This window comes from Poromitra crassiceps (genome assembly GCF_964638095.1).
Source record: "Poromitra crassiceps genome assembly, chromosome: 3".
Classification (NCBI taxonomy): Eukaryota; Metazoa; Chordata; class Actinopteri; order Beryciformes; family Melamphaidae; genus Poromitra; species Poromitra crassiceps.
This window is the reverse complement of record NC_139625.1, coordinates 26,195,862-26,222,211: the sequence shown is the minus strand read 5'-3', so window position 1 is coordinate 26,222,211 and position 26,350 is coordinate 26,195,862. Positions and strand designations below refer to the sequence as shown.

At 42.0% G+C, this 26,350-nt stretch overlaps 1 protein-coding gene across 1 annotated transcript; it reads right to left on the bottom strand.

Moving 5' to 3' along the window:
- Positions 1-1,278: 1,278 nt before the first annotated feature.
- plekhd1 (pleckstrin homology domain containing, family D (with coiled-coil domains) member 1) lies at positions 1,279-25,693 on the bottom strand (the record flags this gene model as incomplete). The annotated part of the gene is made up of 13 exons (XM_083632965.1): positions 1,279-1,442; positions 1,939-2,079; positions 3,905-4,049; positions 8,819-8,951; positions 10,551-10,702; positions 11,650-11,743; positions 12,389-12,483; positions 13,107-13,159; positions 13,310-13,401; positions 13,814-13,890; positions 17,734-17,823; positions 21,743-21,836; positions 25,536-25,693. 13 exons carry the CDS (start codon positions 25,691-25,693, stop codon positions 1,279-1,281), a joined length of 1,488 nt encoding a protein of 495 aa, XP_083489091.1.
- Positions 25,694-26,350: the final 657 nt, after the last annotated feature.

Here is a 26,350-nt window from a genome sequence, read left to right as displayed (position 1 = left end):
AGAATACAACTCACAATCTCCGCTTACAATCAATACCAGAATACGAAATACAACATTTTTCCAAGATTGATTTGTGTTGTCTGTTATTTGCTAAAGAAATACTATAAATTGTTTGCACAACTCTACTGTAGCGATATTTGTTCAAAAAGTAGTGAAAATGTTTGACATTAGAAACTCTAGGTAACATGCTAGTCACACATTTCAGACTACCTGATCGTAATGGTTCACACAATCTATACATTGTTACTTGTTTGTTTTGTTAGGTGTCACACTATACGACATGTTATTAGGTGCGTTCTTCAAAGCAGGAACTATTATAGAACAGTTCACTGTGCTATTTAATTACTCATTTATGCTCATTTATGATTTTGTTTAGGTCACTACTGTAGCACAAAGGGATACTTTGCAGTGGTTACCAACCTTGGGGTCGCCTGTTTTTTGTTTTTTGTTTTCTGTTGTTGTTTTTTACACAAACCAAGCACAATTTAAAACTACCAAAGAGGATTCGGGCAACATGTGAAAAATGGATTTGAGTTCTGAGTTCAGTATTCTGAGAATAAAGTCAGAATTCTGAAAATAAGGTTATAATTCTGAGTTTAATGTCAGAACTTTGAGAAAAAGTCATGATTCTGATTTTAATGTCAGAATTCTGAGTTTATTGTCAGAATTCGGAGAAAAAAGTCAGAAGACTTCTGAGATTAAAGTCCGAATTCTGAGATTGTCCGAATTCTCAGATTAAAGTCCTAATTCTGATGAAAAAAGCATACTGTTACATGTGATGTGTCATTGATGATGTCACTGATGATAATACCAATGTTGTAATGACATTTGAATGTCTGGGGTCCCTAGATTTTTGTGACATCAAAGTGGGGTCACAAGCCAAAAAAGGTTGGGAACCCCTGCTTTATGGACAACAGCTATTCTCTGAGCATAGGTTTCACTGCTTTTGCTAAATCAAATCAGAAAAAGCTCAAAGTTGTCAAATGCCATAAGGGCCCCCAGGGGCTGCAAACCCATGCTGTCACTTAAAGGCTGTAAACCCATACTGTTACTCGGGCTGTAGGCTGTAGTGTTTGATTCAGTGTCCATTAAATCTCATTTAGATTGAGCCCTTTTGGATTTTACATCGGTTCTGAACACAACTGGAGATGCCATCTACCAGACAAATCTGAACCATACATTCAGTTATTTTACCAGAGGGATGGGGAGCAGGTGTCTAGATGTCGCATGGTGTTATACTGGATGCACTGAGGTAAAGCTAAGGACCATTTCTCTTGGTCAGTCCTGTGTGGCGTGGGTGGGGTCTTTGCGGTTGCGGCTGATGATCTTGTACACGCTCTCTCTGAAGCTACTGTCAGAGGTCAGGCGCCGGGCCGTCTCCCTCAGCTCCTCCATGCTGCCGCTGTCAGCTCGGGACACAGTAAACGACTTGGAGTGTTTCACTGTAGAGGGACATCCACATAATAAAACACCATTTAACAGGGACTTCATTAACTAAAGGATAAATACACATATTGTACTACTAAGAATAAGAAGGTAACACTACAATAAGGGTCACTAAATTAATGGTTAGTTAATGCTTAATAAGCATGATTAACTCTAACCCTAACATTAGCCTTCACCCTAACCATTAACTAGGCCTAACTCAAAACTATTAATGGATAAATTAATACCTATGAACACCATTAGTAAATAAATTATTACTAGACACATTAGTTAACTGTTAATGAAGGTTTAGTTAGTGCTTATAACTAACCCATCATTTACTGACCCTTATGTTACCAATAAGGATAACAACAATAACAATATAAACGTAATATTTTCATAGCACCGTGTTTCAGTGCAAACAATTCACTGAAAAGTTTTTATACAGGTTTTCCACAGAGTATGAATGAATTCAAACGTAAAATATTCATGCATGTTGCTGGACAGGCTTACACCAGTGGCGCCTGGAGGCTCTCTGGATTCGGCAGCTCTTGATACGCCGTGCAGCAGCTTTGTGGAGATACACAGCATTCTTCATTATCGATGGGAGCTTCGCCTCAATCTCTGCTGCACAGATGCACTCCTCAAAGAATTCTGGTTGAAAACACACAAAAACACCTATCATATAATTTGGACAGCACGGTGGCTCAATGGTTAGCACTGTTGCCTCACAGCAAGAAGGTCCCGGGTTCGAACCCCGGTCCGTCCCAGGTCCTTTCTGTGTGGAGTTTGCATGTTCTCCCCGTGTTCGTGTGGGTTTTCTCCGGGTGCTCCGGTTTCCTCCCACCACCAAAATACATGTATGTTAGGGTTAATACTCCTGTCAGTACCCCTGACCAAGGCACTGGCAAAAGAACTGGAGTTGGTCCCCGGGCGCTGCACTACGGCTGCCCACTGCTCCTAGTTGTAGGAAGGTTCCTAGTAGAGGATGGGTCAAATGCAGAGGATGAATTTCCCCATGGGGATAAATAAAGGATAACTTAACTTAACTTAACTTAACTTAATACCAATGCACCAAGACACTCATTCTGTTACAGTCATGCTAAAACATTTTCATGTCATATAGAGCCCAAAATAGGCACTTATTAAGCCACAGACTCCCGCTGGACCCTGACTTATTACTGCCAAGTGCTTCTATTATCATTTCCCCTGGTGGCAAACGAGTCCAATCAGGGAAACCACAGAGGTAATTTGAACATGTAATACCTCTTCGAACCAGGAGAGGGCAGTCGCACATGTGTTTATGCACCGGTTTGTATATTATGTTAAACGGCATTTGTACATTAACCATATTTCTGTGAGTATGTAAAAAGTCAAAAGTTTGGACAAACATTTTTCTTTATTTCTTACTATTTTTCACAATTTAGACATAAACTATGAAATAACACAAATGGAATTATTCAGTGACCAAAAAAGTGTTAAATCACAACTATCTTATATTTTAGATTCTTTAAAATAAGCACCCCTTGATGGAAAGGCAAAGGCTTTGGAAAGAAATTCATAAATAGGCGTCAACTTCAATATTTATATTTGTCTAAAAAAATGTCATGCATTTGAGCACGAGCATAGTACACTACATTCAATCAGTTGTGTGCATACTTTTGACTAGTAATGCATTTCATTTTAAATAGTTTTTACTCTGAATCCCTGGCTCCAGACCACCAAAGCAGATATGGTTGTAGTAATATAATAGGACATTCACAGCGCAGGTTCAGGTTCCTCCTGCCATAATCAAAAACTCAAACCGTGTTTAGGTGTGAACATTTGCTTTGTGCCCTGTCATTGGATTTACTCTATTTGTAGCTCATGCAACTTTAAAGCCGTTTTGACTTATTGTGAGACTGGGTTGGACCTTTTCAAATGTGAGGACAAAACATACAACATTAGCATTCCTTGGGGGCGAATATTATATTATATCTTATATTATATCTTATGTTATATTTAGATTCTTTAAAAGTAGCCGGCCTTTGCCTTGATGGAAAGCCCAACGCAGAAAGAAATTCATACAAACAATAGGCATCAACTTCACTATTTATATTGGTCTATAAAACCAATTTCAATGGAGTAGCATAGAAAGCTGCATTGGTCCCCGGAGGGAAATTAAGCATACGCTAATGAGATAAGACAATGAAAAACATAGTACATTCAATCAGAATGTGTATGTGTTTGACTGGGCGGTAGTGCTAATATGTCACACCAAACTCAAGGTCTTTTCCAAGTCCATATGATCACTGGTACATTTCACACCGCTCCCAGTGAACTAAAGCAGCAGTGTCACTGCAGACAAAATCATCTCCTAAGGCTTTAGAGCTTCTACTCATCCAGATTTTTGTCTGGAGTTTGGCTTGCCATCCTTCCCATACAAAAGAAAACACCATATTGTGTGTGACCGGTGTATGACAGCAGGGGGTGCACTCACGCCTCAGCTGGCTGACATGCCCCCTCATCCTCTCGTCTCTCTCCTTGCTGCGCTCTGCTGTGTTCAGGCCCTGCTCCAGGTCCCGCAGGGCCTCCTCTGCCTGCTTCAGCGTGCGCTCCAGCTCCAGACGGGACTCCATCTCTGCCTGGACACACAGGACACCACCACTTCATCATAAACAACCATAATAATAATAAATAAACATACCATCAACCAGCAGTGGGAAAAGTACTCAAATCCTTTAGCTGTGTACTTAAGTAAAAGCAATACCATAATGGAAAAATAATCCAGTAAAAGTAAAACTCATGCTGCTAAGTAACTAATAGCTACAGCCATCAGATAAATGTAGTGGAGTATAAAGTATGATATTTCCCTCTGAAATGTAGTGGAGCGGCTCGCACTGTTGAAATACTCAAGCAAACTGCCTCAAAGCACCTCAACATTGCACCTAAGCCTTTGTTCACCCCATAGGCAGAACTGATGCTTGACTCATGCTGAACGTGAGCTCACGCCTAACCGTTCACACCAGACACACTCCTTTCCTCAGCACCGGGCTCGGAGCTGCTCCACCAGCCCCCTCATATTTAAATAAAGATACAATCATTTCCTAATCAAACTGTGTGTTTTTATGCAAATAACCACTATAGATGACAATAACAAAGGAAAAGAATAACATTTAGAATTTTGGATTGTTTACACTGACTTCAAGGCGGTTGAAATTATATTTCGGGATGGTTCCGGGGTGGCGATGTCATTCTGCTGCTGCTGTTGTTTTGGTGACAGTAATGCAAAAGTAGTGTAATATGTAACAAGTTACTCTACACAGACAGTAATATTGTAAAGTAACGTATTACCTTCAAATGAAAGTAACTAGTAATATGTAGTATATTACATTTTGAAAGTAACTTGCCCAACACTGGACGCAGGAGAGTAATTTAATACAGACAATCAGGGAAGGAAAGGAGAATGGCATTTTTTTTGTTCCAGTAAGTAGAATATGATATCCACCTCCTCATGCTAAACAGACTCCGCTGGTCAGACAGTAAAGGAGACCGAGGATTTACAGATGAGCCCTCTGAAGGCGTCATGGACCTGATTTAATGGAGGACGAGCACACTGGATAACCTTATAACATCTCACTCTCTCACCCACCCACCTTTACTCTCATATCCAAGACAGGTTTCCAGACATAACCTCACCACACTTATGACTACAAGGGATCATTATAGCAGATCCTGTGGCTGGATTGAATCAGAGCGATGAAACTTGTTTTTCATAGTGAGACAGAAATAGAGAGATTATTTTTGCTCCCATTAAATATAGTAATTGTGTAAAAGATTAAGTCAGAACTTTTTTTTTAAGCTTGTTTTAGACAGACACAAAAACTTTGTTTACTGAGACAATCTACGTTTTATTTGACCATGTCTAAAATTCTAAAATGTTTTGCATTTTACTTGTAGTTAGCTTGTAGTTTGGCTTATAGGTGAAAATTAAACTTTTTGAACATCCCTTGCTCATTAAACTTGGTTTACTTTTTACAAACCTTTTAAAAGTAATGCTTTGTTTTTTTACATGTAAAACACACTCTCCAATAAATTCAGATTGACAAAATAAGAAACCATGTTTGAACAGCAGCCATCACACTGCGGTTTTAGATTAGACCTAAAACATTATTTCCAACAATGTTTTGTCTCCATGTAAACCCAGGCTGAGAGGCGGAGACATGTTGCTTCTCAATTGGGGATTTCACGGTTCAAAGGTCAGGAACGACCCCTTTGATGTCACCTACCCTCGGATTTCCTCTGCCGAACTCGGGGGAGCCTCAGCAGCCCCAACCTCAAAATACAAGATGGCAGGTCCGCGCTTCGATAGTAGTTAAAGTGTAACTTACCCCCAAAACACCTTTTTTCAGCTTTTAACCAATATATATGACTTTGGGGGTGGTGTGTGAATAATTCTGGTCAAAATTTCCACATTTGAGACCAAACTGTTGCCATTGTACCATTTGTATCATTTTCAGTCGCATAAGTGCCCTCTATGGGTGGAACACTGCTTTTTTTTGGGCCCTCAAATGAATGGGAGATTTGGTACAACCTGACGTCACGTTGTCCCCAAAGACTATGGGATTTCAAAATAGTTACTCCCCTACTCCCCCTGTACCCTTTCCCGGCTCCTCACAACTCCAAGCCTATTCCCATGATGTCACAAGCATTTTCCTACCAATATGGTGCTACAATACACACAGCTCATTGGCTGTTTGTGTCACTTGACCTGTTAATCACCTGTTAATTGATTACAATCGCCTGTTATTTTCCTACCAACTCCTATGTAACACAAAACTATCAATAAACGCCACTATAATCATAAAAGGAAGGAAATGGCATTGTGTTGCTGTAAATCATTCCCAACCTTTTTCATACTAAGGAGCCCTAATTTAGTTCACATTGTGGCAATGGACCCCCATATGATGAGATTTGGTCTCTCAGATGCAAATCTTATTTTTTTTTATTTTTTTTTATATAGCCTAGATATGATTTTGTCCAGAATTCCATATCCTATATTAGATTGAGAGATAACAGAGGATCCTGGAATCCTCTCAAGGACCACTGGTGGTCCCCTGGCCCCACATTGAGAACTACTCAACCACTTGATTGTGCCAGAGAGAGGAGGGAGGGAGGGAGGGGTTATTGTGTGTTTGCAGCAGCTCCGAGCCCGTGGTGAGCCTCCTCCTCCTCAGCGACTTTCATCCCCGCCGTCATTTCCGCAAACAAATCTCATCGCAGTTTAGCACACATGTAAAATATAAAGCTATACTACGAGTCTACGACGTGACAACGTGACAAAGCTGCTCTAAACACATCGGCTACTATAATATATTTCCCTGCATCTCATACTGAGATTAGATCGGTATTAAGTTTGGACAGACTGGAATGGATTGAGCAGCCAGGGTATGAGGAGGAGGAGGAGGGAGCTGCCCTGCGCTCGAGATGAAAAATCAGACGGAGAGAGGAGGACTCTTCTGTGCCCCTTTTTCACTCATGCACCTAGTCTAGCAGATGTCAAACAGAAACAAAAAAAAGAGGGAAACCAAACTAAAGCAGCCTACAGCCTAAAATGTATTTTCCTGCTTCACTTTCGACGGGGAGGACTCGGAGAAGGCATGGTGAAGTGACACTCACCTCGCTCCGACTTATAGGCTACTCAGCTCCTGCAGCCTCACTGACGCTGTGCCCCTGTCTGTGAAAAGCATCCTGTCCAGTCGCACCTTCGCAAACAGATGCGGCAGGATTGCGGATTCCCGCAATCCTGTACCCAATCTCAGACACTGATTGTGCAGAAAAATCGCACACCAGCTATTTCTGTCTGTGTTTGTTTGTTGTTGCTCCGTGAGGGTTACAGAGCGCCCCATGCAGGAGGCTGTTTCGCCAGCCGGGGTCTGGGAGGAGGGAGGGGGAGAACGCTCTGCGCCCCGCTGCAGCTCTGCGCTCGAGAGTAAAACTTTTGCACAACTTTTGATAAGAATCACGAAAAGGGGAGAAACGAAAATCAAAAAGGGACCTCATGGCGGTCTATATGGCAAGCTGGACAAGGGCATAACGTGGAGAAATCTCGCATTGTGTTACCCCAGAGCGGGGGGTTTGTCCTATTGTGCTGTGCTGCAGCAACCAGCCTTGCGTCACTAGGCTCTCCTAACGATAGTTTAGACAAGCCACATACACACACATGGGAGAAAAATAATTCAATTTCTAGTTCGCCACTGAATGGCCAAATTGATATAACTTTCAACCATTTTGAGCAACGCTGTTTCCATACAGGCCACCAGCGTTGGCTAGTTGTTGATATTTATAAAAATATTGCAGGTCTCATATAAATTATTTTCGAGGCAGTGGGCAAACTGTAATGGTGTCGATTTCCTGAGCACAGCCAAAGAGTATTAGTGAGACAAGAGGATACGTAATTTCTTGGTTTTTCCCATAGGTCTTTTCAAATCAAGCAGCATGCCGTTTTGTTACATATCTGGGTGGTAAGTCCCCTTTAAAGTTGTAGTAAAATACTGTTTATTAGCACATCATTCATACAGACAGTACTGTCTATTCTATCTGTGGACATGTTGCTCCAGTGTTTGTATCTGCAAAATATTGTGAAATGCGTTGTTTATCAACTGTTATTGCTAACATTGGCTAGAGCTAACCCTGGTTGGTTTCCCTACTGTTTAAATGGAACGCACAGAACTCGGGTGTGACTTCAACTGTGACACTGTAACGTTGACTTTGTGCCACTAGGGGTGCCATTGACAATGAATGGTACTGACCCAAGGGTGGATCTATATCACTGGTGGGGGACAACCATAGACTGTAAAAAGATGGACGTAGTGAGTGTGACGTCATGTCACCCATTGGTTTGTGGACCCCCATTTTGAAGCCTCAGGTTTGCCATTTTTGGTCACTGCCATCTTTTTTGTTGTTGCCAGAAGTGACGTATTTGTATCCATATGTGGAAGAGAGGGGGTTTCCCAGAGCCAGAGCACCACCTGCTATTGGTCTGTGATCTGTGAGTTGCGGGATCACTGGAAAGGCAAACTGTCAATCACGCCCAAAACGTCTTTTTCATCGTCTATTTTACTCTAAACGGGTGAGTTATATAAAAATTTGCCCCCGTACAGTTGTCATGAAAGGTGAAATTAGCTATACAGGTCAAAACTGTTTTTTTGAACCAGGCTATAAACATGTTTATTTACAGTATGCTATAAAGTCGGCCATTTTAACATGGGGGTGAATGGGGAATGACTCGCTTTTGCAGCCAGCCTCAAGTGGCCATTCAAGGAACTGCAGTTTTTGGTAATTCCACATTGGCTTCAATGCAACCACCTGAGACTGCCCCCTTGGGGACAACATTTACTATTGACTTGTGTACCTGGAGCTCTGCCTCAGTCTGCTGCTTGTCCACAGTTAGCTGAGTGAGAGACTGCTGCAGCGTGCACGCCTGAGATGAGTAGAACTCTCTCTCCTCCTGTAGGACTTTAGCTCGCTGCTCGTTCACCCTCAGCCTACACACACACACACACACACACACACACACACACACACACACACACACACACACACACACACACACACACACACACACACACCTGCAATGTCATTACAAGAGGCTAATTGCATCTCTATCTAACATCACTTTTGTCCATTGTTTAGCGTCTTTCAATAGGATAATATAATGTCATTATTTCACTGTGACATGATTCCTTTGAAAGAGCAAATACTAATTCAATCTCTCACAAAATGAGATCTGGAACATATTTTGCGAATATTATTTGAAAATTAAAGTTTTATCACATGGTATATGACTGTGCAGTTCAAAGTGATGAACGTCAACTTGACTATATCTAACATGAATATTTTGCATGTTAGTAGATATCCTTATATCAACAACATCATTTTGTCCACATGACCCAGCTCTATTTGCGAGTCAGGGCGTGACCAAAAGGAAGTGTGTGCTAACAGGATTTAAACAGAGCAACACTCCTGTCAAACAGAGAAAGTATCCGGGAAAAAGGCCTGATGGCGTCCAGTGAGTGAGGAGCGTCTCTCACACTGTGCGCTGCATAACAGAACATTAGTGCTATGCAGTCAATAGCATCATATCCTATTTACTGGTGCTGATCGATGGGCTGCTTGTTTGAGGATCAATATACATTTCCACATCCTCTCTGCCATTAGCACTGAGGAAGCCAGATCACACTGACCATTTGGAGGCCAAACTAAAGTGTCAAGTCTACCTGCCTCCTGCATTACTCTGCCATCTCTGAGAACAGATTTGAGCCCTCATTTCCTTTTAAAGCGGGCAGTTGGGGGGAGTTTGTGAGTTGATGATGACTTAAACACATACAGTGCAAGGATATCATTGTAGCTGTTGGTGAACATGTAAGAAAAACAGCTTTGATTTTAGCTTTACATTATCCAGCGGGTTCTGAAAGGCTTTCATAAGCTTTATAAGTTCCATATTATTTTAACCCAACCCATACAGGAGCATGCCATCCTTCAAATTCAAATTCTATATCTCTGTCCTGTATCTATCTCCTGTATCTCTCTCCTGTATCACTCTCCTGTATTTCTCTCCTATATCTCTCTCCTGTATCACTCTGCTGTATCTCTCTCCTGTATCTTTTTCCTGTATCTCTCTCCTGTATCTCTCTCCTGTATCACTCTCCTTTATCGCTCTCCTGTATCTCTCTCCTGCATCACTCTGCTGTATCACTCTCCTGTATCTCTCTCCTGTATCTCTCTCCTGTATCTCTCTCCTGTATCACTCTGCTGTATCACTCTCCTGTATCGCTCTCCTGTATCTCTCTCCTGTATCGCTCTCCTGTATCTCTCTCCTGTATCGCTCTCCTGTATCTCTCTCCTGTATCACTCACCTGTATCTCTCTCCTGTATCTCTCTCCTGTATCACTCTCCTGTATTGTCCTGTATCACTCTGCTGTATCGCTCTCCTGTATCTCTCTCCTGTATCACTCTGCTGTATCTCTCTCCTGTATCACTCTCCTGTATTGTCCTGTATCTCTCTCCTGTATCACTCTCCTGTATCTCTTGCCTATATCTCTCTCCTGTATCACTCTGCTGTATCTCTCTCCTGTATCACCCACTTGTCGTCAGCCTGCTCCTTTTCTCTTAGCAGGATCTTCATTTGCTCCTCGATGTGGTGCAGGTCCTGCAGCAGTTCCCCGTCCTCCGCCTTCTCCTCCTGCTCCTTCACCCCCAGCATTTCCAGAGTTCTCCGTTTCTCCTGAGAGAGCTCCTGGAGGAGATACACACAGTGTGCACCACTGAGTCCAGAACCTCTCAGTCTGTCAGAGTCAGACAGCTATCCTGACCTAGAAGTTCACCTCTATTGGTTGCAGTGCAGAATTTTGGTGTCGCATTTTATAACTGTTGATGCAACAGCGTCCTATAAATACTAAACCATTGACTTAATACTAATGAGCAGATAATTCTGTAATAATCCTGTTAATGTAACAAATTCCACATACAGTATCATTAATGTAATAACCTTTTTTCTGTTAACATAATGATTATTATAGTGTAATTACATTAAGAGTAACGTTGACAGGGCCAAGAGAGTGGGAGGCTCGTCATATTATGTTAACAGTAGGTAACCTTTATAACCTTATTAATGGGAAATGTATTGTGTTAACAGGATTATTATGTTATTAAAGTAATAGCAAATTGGGTTTATTATTATTATTAAGCGTACATTTAATTGGAACGTTACATCAACAGTTGTAACAGTATGGTCTGAATCATGTGTGAGAGGCCTTTGTAGCCACCATGAAGTGATTCTGAGAAGAAACACTGGTCTGCACACACTGACGTACTCCAATGTAAATTCATGAACAGAGTGAGTCTTCAGCAGAGTTGTAAAGTTTAGGTTTATATAAAGAAATTGCATACGAGGATATGCCGGTGTAACCTGCGTTGTGTTGACATTCCTGGCAGCAACCCATGTTAAGGGCTTGCCCAGGGGTGGGATTCGATCCACCACTCTTCCGCTTGCAATGCGTACACGGCACGCTACCCACAACAAGAGAGAGAGCTAGCTCCCTCGGCGGAGCTGGTTAACGGGGAGTGAGTTTAACCAACTTACTCGCTGCCACTTGGGACTCACGAGAACTCACATTCACTTGGTTACACAGTAGCTTTTAATTTGCTTGTTTATTTGCCCTTACAAAACTGTTTTATTCATACCTCAATGGATTTCTGAAGCAGCACCGTTAAGCTGCTCAGCTCCTCTTTCTCAGTCTCCACACCTTTCAGGGACTGAGCTGTGCCATCCAGGTCTCTGCAGTAACAGACAACACAAACTCTGTTTTTACAGCCTGTCTCTGCAGTAACACACAACACAAACCCTGTTTTTACAGCCTGTCTCTGCAGTAACACACAACACAAACCCTGTTTTTACAGCCTGTCTCTGCAGTAACACACAACACAAACCCTGTTTTTACAGCCTGTCTCTGCAGTAACACACAACACAAACCCTGTTTTTACAGCCTGTCTCTGCAGTAACACACAACACAAACCCTGTTTTTACAGCTGGTCTCTGCAGTAACACACAACACAAACCCTGTTTTTACAGCCTGTCTCTGCAGTAACACACAACACAAACCCTGTTTTTACAGCCTGTCTCTGCAGTAACACACAACACAAACCCTGTTTTTACAGCCTGTCTCTGCAGTAACACACAACACAAACCCTGTTTTTACAGCCTGTCTCTGCAGTAACACACAACACAAACCCTGTTTTTACAGCCTGTCTCTGCAGTAACACACAACACAAACCCTGTTTTTACAGCCTGTCTCTGCAGTAACACACAACACAACCCCTGATTTTACAGCCTGTCTCTGCAGTAACACACAACACAAACTCTGGGAGCCTGCTGCTTCCAGGCTCAGTGTAGAGCGGGGTTCAGTTCACATTTCAGTCTTACAGTCTGATTTGCTCCTGCTCTGCCTTCAGCTCCAGCACCACCTCCTCAAACTTCTCCTTCTCCTCCTCCAGCACCTGGTTCAGACGCTCCAGCTCCTGCAGGGTTCACCATGTTATGCAAAGACACAAACAGTTGGGTCAAAGCAACATATCAGACAACGGTCCTCCCTGAGTTTGAGTCTCACATGACTGATCGATTTTTTTCAGAGGCTTTTTCACCCTGACAAGAATATAATTCTGGGGGAAGAGCTGAATGCTGGTAGTTTTTGTGCATCAAAAGGGTCAAATCCCACCAAAAGTACTCACATCATATCAAAAAATATTGTTTGCCTACCTACAGTCTTGAGTCTGCAGAGACTCAAGAGAAGTTCCATGTTTGTCTATATGCACATTGGAAAAATACTCAAAAGAAGTTTGCCAATTGTTTCACCATTTTACTTGGACAAGCCAGCCACTTTGTAAACTGCAAGTCTTGAATAGAATGTTTGTGAACACATCAAAGGACAAAAATATCTACTGCATCTCACACACACACACACACACACACACACACACACACACACACACACACACACACACACACACACACACACACACACACACACACACACACACACACGACGACGACGACGATGACAACAAACACCAGGACCATACCATTGTTCCTATTTTAGTTTCTGTCAGTCAAAATGCACAGGGCTTCAGGTGTGACAGCTTACCTCTCTCTGTGCTCTTTGGTGGCTCAGCTCCTCTGTCTCCTCCATCAGCTTATCTGCAGAAAGAAAACCACGTCACACACCATGCCTCGCCTTGTTCAGTCAGGTCATTTATGCACCTATCGTCCTCTCAAACCCCCTCTCTTACCCAGGTACTCCTGCAGGTCACTTATGCACCTGTCGTCCTCTCAAAGCCCCTCTCTTACCCAGGTACTCCTGCTTCTCCTTGGCCAGCTGCAGCCCCTGAGCCTCCAGACTCTCTATCATGGCCTCACCCAGCTGGGCGTTCTTCCATGTGCTGCAGATTGGAGACAGAAAGACAACCAATGGATGATTTGTACATTTATAACATTGTGAGCAGGTAAACAGTTGTTCCCACTGATTCTAAACTAAATTGTGATTTATGAAGAAGAAGAAGAAGAAGAAGAAGAAGAAGAAGAAGAAGAAGAAGAAGAAGAAGAAGAAGAAGAAGAAGAAGAAGAGCCTGCTATCCTCTTTCATCCCTCATCAAACTCCATTAATATTCTGATAACTTTGATGATTGCAGAATGGATATCGCCAGACATCATAATGATGCTGTCGTGTGAACTGGATTGGAGGTGTGATGCCTTGTTCTTTCACTTTTATACCTTCAGGTTCATATCTGGTGGGTGTAGTCTCCTCCAAAAAGCAGCATCTAAAAGGAGAGCTTATGTCAAGGAAGTACTCACACTTTCCCAGACTCCTGCAGCATCTCCACCCACTGGGTCTGCTCCTCCTCAGAGTCAGCAGCCAGCACCACGGTTCCCTGGGGGGAGAATACAGATCGCTGCACAATCAGCACTTCTTCCATAATGGGGTCAGGACCTTCAATGGACTCTGGACTTCCTTCTTTGTGATCGCCGTGATAGTAAAGAGATGTTGCTATAAGCCTGTGGCTCAGAGTGCAGATAAATTCACTCCATTTTGAAGAAGGCTGAAAAGGTTGAAGGATTTGGGTAACGTTGGGTAATTAGGGGTCCAAGCACGAAGTGCGTGGATCCCTATTGTATCTGTTCCGATTATTTATTTTTTTCTTCTTCTCCGGTAAAACTGTATGTACAGCAGAAACTGTAAGGCTCAGCATAGCCAGACTGGGCACATAGATTGTAAATGTGCCTCACTACTCAGAAACAAAAAATTACCCATATCGGCCAGATGGTGGCGCTATAACAGACCATTTCGCGTTATGGTCCATATCTTCTGAACCGTGAGGCGTAGAATCAAAATTCCACTTCGGCTGTATTCCCTGGATCAATACGCATCTATCCATATAGGCCACGCCCATTTGCGTGTGCCTAGATTTTCCGCCATTTTGAATTTTATCAAAAACCTACTTTTGCGAACTCCTCCTAGACCGTTTGGCCAAATCACATAGGAATTATTCTGGGTCATCTATGGACTACCCCGACCCAAAGTTATTAAAGGATTTTGGATACGTGAAACCGTTTTGAAATTATAAATGTTTAAACTTTTGTGTATTTACTTTTGTTCTTTTCCTGCCCTAAAAGTGTGTGGATCTCAGAAACCATACACCCCCCATCACCCAAACTTTCCACACAGGTTCACGACATCACCCACTACTCAGAGTAAAAAAATTACACCAATCCACCAGATGGTGGCGCTATAACAGCCAATTTCACGTTTGTCGGTCCATAACTTCTGAACTGCGAGCTGTAGAATCAAAATTCCACATCTACTGGTTTCCCTGGAGCATCATGTATCTAACCCACTAGGCCACGCCCATTTCTGTGTGGTAGATTTTCCGCCATTTTGAATTTGATCAAAAACCTACTTTTGCGAGCTCCTCCTAGACTGTTTGGCCAAATCACACAAAACTTTTTCTGGGTCATCTATGGACTACCCCGACCTAAGGTTAGTAAAGGATTTTGGATACGTGAAACCGTTTTGAAATGATAAATCTCGAAACTTTTAATGAAACACACGCCAACACTAAATTGCCCACAACTCATTAACCGGTCAATTACAACTACTGCTGCTACTACTGCTACCACTCCCACTACTACCAACACTACTACTACTACTATTACTACTTCTGCTACTATTACTACTACTACTACTACTACTACTGGAAGTTGGAATGTAGCATTTTGGGTGGGGTTAATGTGTTTTGGGGTTCTGCATCTGCTGTAGCATAATACATAGTTGGTTTAGATGTCACACAGTAATGCCCGATCCACAAAGACTTGACACCCACGTTTGAATAAAAACAAGTTTATGCCATAATAAGGTTATATCCGTGCCTTGTCATTGCTGTGGAAGGATGGTGTAGGGGTAAAGTAGCAGACACCAAAGCTGGAGGTCCTGGGTTCAAACCACGGCCAGGTAACTGTTTTATTTTTTGAAAATGTAGAATAAAGGTTAATCTGGATATAATTATGTATAACGCTGCTGAATACACACTGTGTACATAGCAGAATAACTGAATATGCCTATTTATGGTAACGTCATATTTCGACGTCCTCTTGACATTCCTGTGTAGATGTCTAAATGATCCCCAAATCGGCTGTGATTTGGCCTAGTCCTGGACGTCACTGAAAGATGATATCAGAACATCATCATGATGTAATTGTGTTTGCTGGGAGCCTTCTTTCAGATATATGAAAGGAAAAACATTCCAATACATTATTGTGTCTTCAGATGTGAAAGGTCCAAAAAGAGAATTAAATCTGAATTATCCTTGTCACTCATGTGTCCAGCTCAGTGGCCTTGTGGTCTGAATGTCCGCCCTGAGACTGGGAGGTTGTGAGTTCGATCCCCGGCCGAGTCATAGCAAAGACTATAAAAATGAGACCCATTTGCCTCCCTGCTTAGCACTCAGCATCAAAGGGTTGGAATTGGGGGGTTAGATCACCATATGATTCCCGAGCGTGGCGCACGCTACCGCTCCCCCAGGGGATGGGTCAAATGCGGAGAACAAATTTCACACATTGTGTGACAATCAGTGGGACTTTACCTTTACTTTACTTCCATTGTAACAGCACAACCCACACCAATTAGTTCAAACACCTCCATTCAGGGCAGACTTTTAATGTAAAGTGGTGGATTATGTGTGTAATACAGACATGTCCTTAATGGTAAATGGACTGCATGACAAGCTGCAATGCAGGGTGCTGGCTATAGTCATCAAAAGCAATTTCAGGGATAAACCCCATCAACCTTCTGTAGTGGACGCCACTACGCCCTATGGTTTGATGTGTGTGTGGGAAAGACACAATGACAACTGAAAATTCTGATTTTAGAACACAAAAGCTCCATCATGAGACAAGAACTAACCTCTCCTGTTGCAAAACACGTTCTTGAACACAGCCATGCAATCTCCAGCTAACATTTCCAAGATATTGAAAAAGTTCATGAAACACCGCAAAATAAGGAGGCAGCATGTGGGGTTTTAATTACTGTTACTGACTTACCTGTCTGAAGTTGAAAGTTTTTCATCCCACGTGGGGTTTGAACTTTGAGCGGCAATGGTCTTTAGTTAGCATAAGTCACGTGCTTTACCAAGTGAGCTATCCAGACTGTTGTATTTAACTTTGTAGACCATGTTATATGTATCTGCAGAGCCAGAGAAGTACTTGTCGTATTGACAGTATGTTCTACCCAAATACCACTTTCTGTCCAGATACTTAAAGGGATATTGTACACAAAAACTGCTTTCTATCCAAGTATTACTTCAAGTTTCAAGACATCACCCACTACTCAGAGGAAAAAATTACACCAATCTACCAGATGGTGGCGCTATAACAGCCAACCACCACCACTACTACTGCTGCTGCTGCTACTACTACTACTACTATTGGCTACTAGTGGCGGCTGTGGCTCAGGAGGTAGAATGGGTTGTCCACTATTTAGAAGGTTGGTGGTTCGTTCCCCGGCTCCTCCAGTCCGCACGTCGAAGTGTCCTTGGGCAAGACACTGAACCCCAAATTGCTCCCGATGGCTGTGCCAGCACCCTGCGTGGCAGCTGGCCGCCTTCGGTGTGTGAATGGGTGAATGTAGGCACATTGTAAAGCGCTTTGGATAAAAGCGCTATATAAATGCAGTCCATTTACCATTTACCATTTACTATTCTTAGTACTTCTGCTGCTACTACTGCTACCACTCCCACTACTACCAACACTATTACTACTACTGCTACTACTACTACTACTAGTACTGCTTGGAAACCGTCAGGTCACCGGATCTCAACCAAACTTTGTTTACTTGTGCATATACCAAGTCTGAATAAATGTGCACTATCTGACATATACCCCCCAAGTCACCGGAAGCTTGGACCCCGCATCGCCGCTTGCGGCTATATTTGTACTTATTTTTGAAGTACTAACTTAATACTTCAAAAATAAGTACAATTGTAATAGGCCCAGATCCTGCTGGACTCCTGCCTTTCAAGCACTTTTGAATTTGGACTTTCACTTAACTTTTATGCAATATGCGATGCCATTTTTTTTAATCATTTGCACATTGTTGCATGTTTTTTGTCTGCAACTTCATGCCCAAACTAGTTATTTTACTTTGGTGGGGACTACCTGGTCAAATAAAGTTGAAATAAAAAGAAATGATGAAGTGAGGAGTGATAGTATCATGTTCTTACAGTGAAATCTTCCAGATTGATCACCATGGCGAAGGGCATGCCCATGTCGTCGTTGGCCGACACCACACATCCTCCCAGAGGAATGACACCCTGAAACACATGTAGAAATAACAGTGCTGTGATAACCTGGATGGGTCACAATGTGCTCTCTTCAACAATACACTCTTAAGAACACATCTGCATATTCCGTTACATTTCAACATAAGATATATTAATAACACATGCTGTGTTAACTGCACCACGGCTTCTACTGAGAGGATTAGAGAAGCGTGGCAGGGGGAACTTGGCATTGACTTGTCTGATATTATATGGGATAGGAGTCTGTCTGTGATACAACTCGGCTCAGTTAATAGTAGACACCAGCTGATCCAATTTAAAGTCACTCACCGTCTTCACTATTCTAAGCAGAAGTTGCACAAGATTTACCCGTCTGTCTCACCACTGTGTGACAGGTGTCAGGTGTCGGAGGGCACTCTGTCTCATGCCTTCTGGTCCTGCCCTTTACTGACCGGATTCTGGGCCAAAATATTTGACTGGTACTCTAAGGCCTACAAAATAACCCTTCAGCTGGAGGCAGAACTCGCCATCTTCGGCTGCTCGGAATCCTCTCTAGAATTCCCTACAGCTGTGCAACAATCTCTGACAGAGGGGACAATTGTTGCCAAGAAACTCATTCTGCAGTAATGGAAGTCCCCCTCTCCACCCTCTTTTCAGTTGTGGTTGGCGGACATGATCTCTGTTATACGAATGGAGAGACTCAGGTTCTTGAGGACCAACTCACCTGGGAGATTTCAAACTATTTGGGACCCGTTTCTGGCCTACCTTGACGAGGTTAGGGGTGATGGGTGATTCGCCCGGCCGGTCTCTCTCCCTTGTGTGGGATCCCACGCATATATGTATATATATATATATATATATATATATATATATATATATATATATATATATATATATATATATATATATATATTTGGACACATAAGCTAGGGGCCCTATTCTCCCACAAGCCTTCGGCGCTAAAACGGGCCTTAAACGCAAAAAAACGTGCCTTGCGCCTGTTTTGGGACGATATCAATATGGCTTTAGGCTGCCAAATGCGCTTTAGGCCGAATGGGCGTGGCGCAGTCCCAGAATGGGCCAAAGTGGGCGTGTCGGCGCTAACTACCGGCGTAGTGCTATCTTCGCACCTGGCCTACATTTAGCGCTTTGCGCCTTTGAAAACCAGGCCTATTCAGTGCGCCAGTGCACTTGTGCCTCTCCCCTGTCACCCTTCTCTGTCTCTCTCTGAAACCAGGCCTATTCAGTGCGCCAGTGCTCTTCTGCCTCTGAGTCACCCTTCTCTCTCTCTCTCTGACTCCCTCGCTCAAACAGACACAACACATAGCAGCACCCAGCTTCCCATAGGAAATAGCAGTTGTAAGTTTACTGCCTGTGAATGTCCACTCCCAGCATGCAATTGGGTCCTCCATTTCGCTACTAAATAGCAACCAAATGAGCCGAAATAGATATAAAAGGTAGATCTAAAATAATGTGTAATGGTAAGACAACCTGCAATTGTCGAACATTTCAATATTGGACCAAATAAAACATCGAAATGAAACACCACCCTATGTGAAACATATATGTCCTCTTGAGCCTATATATTAGGAGTGGGAGAAAAAATCGATTCACCTAAGTATCGCGATTTTTAATGTCACGATTTTTTGGATCGATCTTTTATTCCAGAATCGATAATCGCAAATTTAAAAAAAAAAAAAAAAAATTTTTTTTTTTTTTTTTTTTTTTTTTTTTTTTTGGTGCTTGCAGTCAGGCCACTCACTGAACAGCAGGCTAGGCGCCGCCTACTGGTTTACTAGTGGTTTTATTACTTTATTAGTTAGTCTGAAGTAATAATTACACTTCAGGGTTAAAGTGGGTGCATCTCATTGTAAAATTGGACTTCAAACGGCCCAAATCTGGCTTCAAACGGCCCAAATTTCACGCGCGTTGGCCCATATCGGCCTGGCCTGCTTGGTATCTAATGCCCGGCCTGAATTATGATCCCAGTCCGCCCCTGTTTTTAACTATATCGCCCAGCCCTACTCATGATATATAATATACAGTCTCTAGTGTATGATTCAACTTTTCCCATGTTCTAATCTAGTGTAAAAAAGCAAACAAACTGAAAAAAGAAAAGAAAAAAATAAACAAAAATCGCAATAAATCGTAATATCGAATCGCAATAATCGTAGAATCGCAATAATCGTGAATCGCAATATATATCGAATCGGCACCAAAGTATCGTGATAGTATCGAATCGGGAGATAAGTGAATCGGCACAGCCCTACTATATATACCCCTTGTGGGTTTAACGTGATTTAGATAAGTGACAGCGGAACGCGCTTCTGTGATGTGCTATACTGTGATGTCCGCTCCAATAACTTGGCCCTACTTGACATTTAGTTTTACAATAAAAACACATTTATGCAAAGACTTTACATAATGTAGGGTATATTTATGTGCATCGATCATTCTACCTGCAGCAGGGGAGAGAAAACGATATCTTTCTGGACAAACTTTCACCAATCTAATAGGCTATATTTTTCTAGCTGATGCGTTTAGTACATTATTTTCACTTTGATCTTGCTATAGTGTAGCGTATTTACATGCTTGCAGTATTGAAACTGCAGTTAGATTGGTTTGAGAAGCATAATAATATGGAATAATAGCCTATAATGCAGTCAGACAGACAGACTGGATGAAGGGAGGGGGGGGGCAGAGCGTTTGGCTTTCGTCTGGTTTTGCGGGATCACTGGAATTGGAGCTAAAAAGGCAAGCGTGCGATTCGTTTATTGCAGTTATCCAATGAGCATGACGGTGCATAATTTTACGCTTAAAAGGCGTGGTTGTAATGGTTGAGGCTGCGTCTAGCGCCAGCACGATATCAAGTGCGCTGGTCCACGCCCACTGATTTGAGCTGCGCCAGGCGTTCGGCCTAGAAACAGCGCCGATGCAACGATAGGGACCAAGCTCTGTAATTGGTGGCACTGTGTTGTAATTTTGGAGTGTATGTATGTTTTTTCTTTCTGTGTTCTGAAAGATTTTAATTGCAAAAAAAACACACACACACATGCTGTGTTAAAATGTATGTCATTTGTCAAAAATGGAGAGAATGCACACCATGAAATCTCAGCGAGGTGCCGGTGACGGGGAAGAATCCATAGGAAGAATAGAAACCGCACACTCTGGCTCCGATGCAATGAATTTAATAAAAGTCATGACAATGACTTGACAAAGGCCACCAGGTTGAAACGTTGTCCTTTTGGTAAAAATGTATGTCATTAACATGCTGTGTTGAAAAGTAACACCCCGTGTGTTTTGTCCCAAAGAAGACATAGAAGTCAAAAGGACCCTTATCCTATTTCTGCTTTGCTGAGTCAGCCATAATCGACCCAGGAGAGCAAGACTTGCTTCTGTGTATAATAGGACATTAGTCCATTTTAGTTTTTGTTCCCTCAATCTTACAGCACTTTGTTAATTTAAGTACTATACATAATGTTGTTATTGCTGTTCTTGCAGTTTTACCCCACTGTTATACCCCACTGTGCATTTTGATGCATGTGTTCATCAGAGTGTAAAGTTTAAACGGGACAAACACAATGCACAAGTTAAGACAGACAAGGCATGGGTACATTTAAACATTTGCAAAAATTTACAGTAACTATTATATTAAATACATGGATAATAATATACACATAATACATAAATATTGTCGGTGTTGGGCGGAAATCTTGTATCCAAAAAAGCAATTTTTCACAAGGAAGAAAAAACATTCACATTTTAACATAGTCTAATAGTAATAACCAGTAATATAACATCTTGGTCCAAAGTACCTGAAACTTTCACAAGTTATGTTTGTATACCCACTAAATCCATTTATGAAATGAAAAGAAAATGGCCAAATTTGGGGATACAAAGTTTCCGCCTGACAGCGATGATAAATAGATTCAGAGGAGATGGGTGGCCTCACCTTGGGGTGGATGTTGAAGTGTCTATTAGTCTCAAAGCATCTCTTCTCGTTCTCTGCATAATAGAGCAAGAAGCCGTCTTTGATGGTGAAGAATCTGTACAGAGGAAGACGGAAAAACCAGCAGTGAGACAGGAATCAATGAATCAATGGATATGAATCTGATGAGCCGGTAACTTGTTGAATGTAGCTTGTTATTGCTGGGTCTACTCTAGGTGTTCACTTAAGTCCGCTGATGCACTTTGTTATACAATATTTGAACATGACAGCTTTATAATTCAACAAAAGAAATTCCCTGTAAGAGGCAGTATAGGATTTTTCCCCCTTCAAACCTCCCAGCCATTGACTGTGAATTGGAAAACAGTCCAGACTCAAAACTCAACTCAATACGAGGGGTTGTTTGAAAACAAAGTGGCTTCAGCAGCTTCTGGGGGCAACTGCGCATCGTTTTAAACAGCAGCTCAATGTGAAACCACACCCTCTTTGAACTCTAACTGCTCCTTCATACTTTAAGCTAGACACTCCATTTAAACTTTAAATGAGTCAGCACTTTTAGCGCTCTTTCCAATTAAATCAGCTTTAATTGATCTTTTGTACTGTTTGAGAAATTGCAGTTGATGTTTTATGCTTTTTCCAGTCTTTATAATGGGACCCGCCTTGAGTGTGTCTCACTCTCTAGCATGCTGTACTTTTTACTAAATCCACACAAAACTGCGACAGTTCACACAACTTTAACACTACATATTTATACACCAGACCCTTGAGCTACATCTGCTCTCACTCACAAAGTCAGAAATATAACACAAAGCATTGTGACATATAGTTTTTGAGATATTAATGTTTGTTTGGCACAACTCATACTAGTTAACTGCTGTAGTGCCACCCGGAAGTGTTTTTGTTGTTGTCGTGATGTCACGCTGATTCGTCCTATAGCTTATCCTCAAATAATCTTCATCCTCACAATTTATGTATCAGTTCCTTTGAACAAAACTTTGGACAAAACCTGGAGAGATGATGCATCTTTGAATGAATTACAGCAAATTCCTGATTGGCCTGAAGGAGGTCCTTTAGGTCAAAATTTAACTTTGAAAGACTAAGCCTAACTACCTATAATCAGTCTAATTTACATAAAACTTTCTACACTTTTTATTAATTAATTTATTAATGCACCACATTTATTCTCCTTTCCTTTTATTCTCTTATTCCTATTTATATTTCTATTGCTTTATGTGATTCATTTGCTGTTCTTTTATCTGTAAAGCGACCTTTTAAACTGTTTTTGAAATGAGATAAAAAAATTAAGATTATTGTTACACAAATCCAGTTACCATTACAAATGATTACACTGTTTCTTCCCAACTGCCATCCACCTCTTCAATGATCCCTGAAAGCCCCCACAAATAAGGACTTTGTCACTCCCAGTGATGCCCCCTGAGCACAATCGGCTCTGCGACGACTAGGGTACCTCCCGATCTTCTGCTGTTGGCGTGACCGCTGCGCTGCATAATTACATTAAGTAAAATTCCTTATTTGTAATCTAATCACTCACTATGGTATTAATATGAATCTTGATTGGCATAATGCAGGCACTTACTTAAAGGTTAAATAGCTAAATGTGAATGTAATATTGCGACATCACTGGTCTAATTTCCTAAAACTTGGACAGATGATGCATTTTGGTAACCCGACACTGCCAGATGGTTTGTTTTCACATAACCATCACATAGATGGATTTGTTGTGTGATGTGATCTCATGACCTCATGTGAATCCAGCTGCCTTGCAAGGTTAGCATTTTTATACAAGGGCAAATTCGGCCCAGGACCACGTGTGTCATGTAGCAACCAGGCGACATCATGCAACTCAAGCCAATTCGAGGAAACTCTTTCAACAACCCAAGTTTGGCAGGTTTAAAGATGTTTTCGATATCTTCAATCTTTTCTGTTCAGCTGTATAACACTGGAACAGAATCATTCGCAAGGCCTCGACAGAACATACGCAGAACTTCTCAACAGAATCTGTTTCAGAGAAAAACATGAGGACCTTCTTAATGAAGACTTGGCCCAACCGTTCAGCTGGAATCAGAACTCGCCATCTTCGGCTCCTCGGAGTCCTCTCTGAACTTCCCTACGGCAGTGCAACAATCTCTGACACTGGGGACAACTGTTGCCAAAAGACTCATTCTGAAGGAATGGAAGTCCTCCTCTTCACCTTCTTTTCATGTGTGGCTGATGGTCATGATCTCTGTTATACAGATGGAGAGACTCAGGTTCCTGAGAACCAACTCGCTTAAAAGGTTATCAACTATGTGGGACCCGTTTTTGGCCTACTTTTCCTTTCCTTTCTTTTCCTGTGTCTGAGCCTGTTTGTCTTGTTCGTGTGTTGTTCTATAAAAAGTTGAAAATAAAATATATATATATATAAAGAAAGACTTGGCCCTCTTACAGTCAAGAGTCAAAATACCTGACAACGAGGATGAAACCACCAAAATAATTGGCATGACATCATCACTGATGACATCATCACTATCTGTTATCCGTGGTCAACCAAGGACTGAGTTACCTACTGTGCTTTAAAAATGACCATGATTTGTTGTAAATTAGTCAATAATTTTGGAAGGTTTTCAAATAGTGTTTATGAAGCAGTTGAAATAGTTTTTGTGCTCTTAGTACAGCAGAATAATGTTTTTCATTTTCAATTTCAAACAGTTTCATGTAAACAAGTCAACTTCAGTAGGCTATACTAAATTGACTTACAAATACTTTAAAGTGATTGCTAAACTTTCTGCCACTCATTGTAACTCCTGATTGTAACCTCCTGTGAAGGAAAACCCACCCATCTGGGATTCCAGGTAGGTTAAAAGCAACAATAACACTTTACTTAAGGGTGCATAGTGACGACTGTGATACCATGACATGACACCTGTCATGAACATGAAGGAGGCGTTATGAATGTTTATGACTGTTGTCATTAAGTGTCATTTGGTAAATTATGTCATTGTTAATGCTTGACATTGTTTGAGATGTCTTCGTTATGACAACTTGACATTAACTAAGACAACATAACGTGTCAATGTCTTCGTTATGACAACTTGTCATTAACCAAGACAACATAACATGTCAATGTCTTCGTTATGACAACTTGACATAACAAAGACAACATAACCTGTCATAAACATGAAATAGCAGCCAGGCATTAAGATGTCATTAAGTGCAATTACACCGTCAAATGAGTTTATAACTGTGTCATGAGTGTTTTCCTTGACCTCAACTACAGTGGTACAATTTGAACTTTTCATTAAGATTAATTACAGTGTCTTGGTTAATGTCAAGTTGTCATAACAAAGACATTGACAGTGTCAAGTTGTCATAACGAAGACATCTTAAACCAACGTCAACATTGCATGAACAATGACATCATTTACTGAATGACACTTAATGACAACAGTCATAAACATTCATAAAGCATCCTTCATGTTCATGACAGGTGTCATGTCATGGTTATGACAGTGTCATGTCAGTCGTCATATGCACCATCAAGTAAAGTGTTTTTAAAGAGACATTCTATTGTCACTGTGTCAAGTGAAAACCTTGTAGCCTATCTTGTATCTTTGTTTTCAGCTTGACCACTATGATTTTAGAGTTTATCCAAAGATTTTCTAGGCTTGTAGAAATTTCTTAGAACATAAAAAGGCGCATATAATCCTTATAATCCTAAAGTTCGAAAATGAAAATCAGCAATGCAGAACAGAGAGCAGAATATAGCGGACAGGGAAGCCCCACTGGACCTCGGCCTCACCTGCGGGCCCACTTGGCGTTGGGGCGTCCGAAGGGTCTCTTCCACAGCACCCCGTGCAACTGCACCTTGGTGCTGATGTCCAGCACGTCCGACTCGCCCTGCTCCATGGACGACAAGGGGGACAACAGAGAGTGTCTGGACGAGGACGACGAGAACATCCTGCCTGGCTGGCTTCCCCCTGGGAGGTGGGGGCCGCAAAAATAGATCAAAACACAATCAATAGTAATTAACGAGTCCCATACCATGCACGCACAGAAAGACCCAGGCACAGCCGCAAGGTCAGCCACAACCTAATACAGGAAAAGTAGCAAAGACATTTCAATAACTCAGCAGGGTGGAATGATACAGCTGCCAATACATACATCAGCTGGAGGCGGACTGCACAGCACAGATAACGGGGATGGGATGTGGGAGAGAGAGAGGGAGGGAGGGGGGCAGAGGGATGTATGGGGAGGGGGGGGGGGGTACAGGAAAGAGAGAAGCTTTAGGAATGAGTTGCTAAATCTGCCGCTGGGTCAATAGCTCGTCATACTCTCAGCCAGTAAAAGCTGTTATTCAGATTAGTGTACTCCCAGCAGCAGCCACTATCTGAAGCTCTTGGCAGGTGCGGCCTCTCATCTCTCCATCACTCCAGCAGTGACTTAGTAAAGATTGAAGTGAGATGGAGAGCAGCTGCTGAACATCATGTATCCAGATTAATGTATAGAACATGTGTCAGCAGAGGGGATGGCCAGCAGATTATAAAGATATTGACAGCTCTGCCTCGCTCCGCGTCCAGGACAGACAAATGGATAAGCCTGCAAGCACAGAGTTAT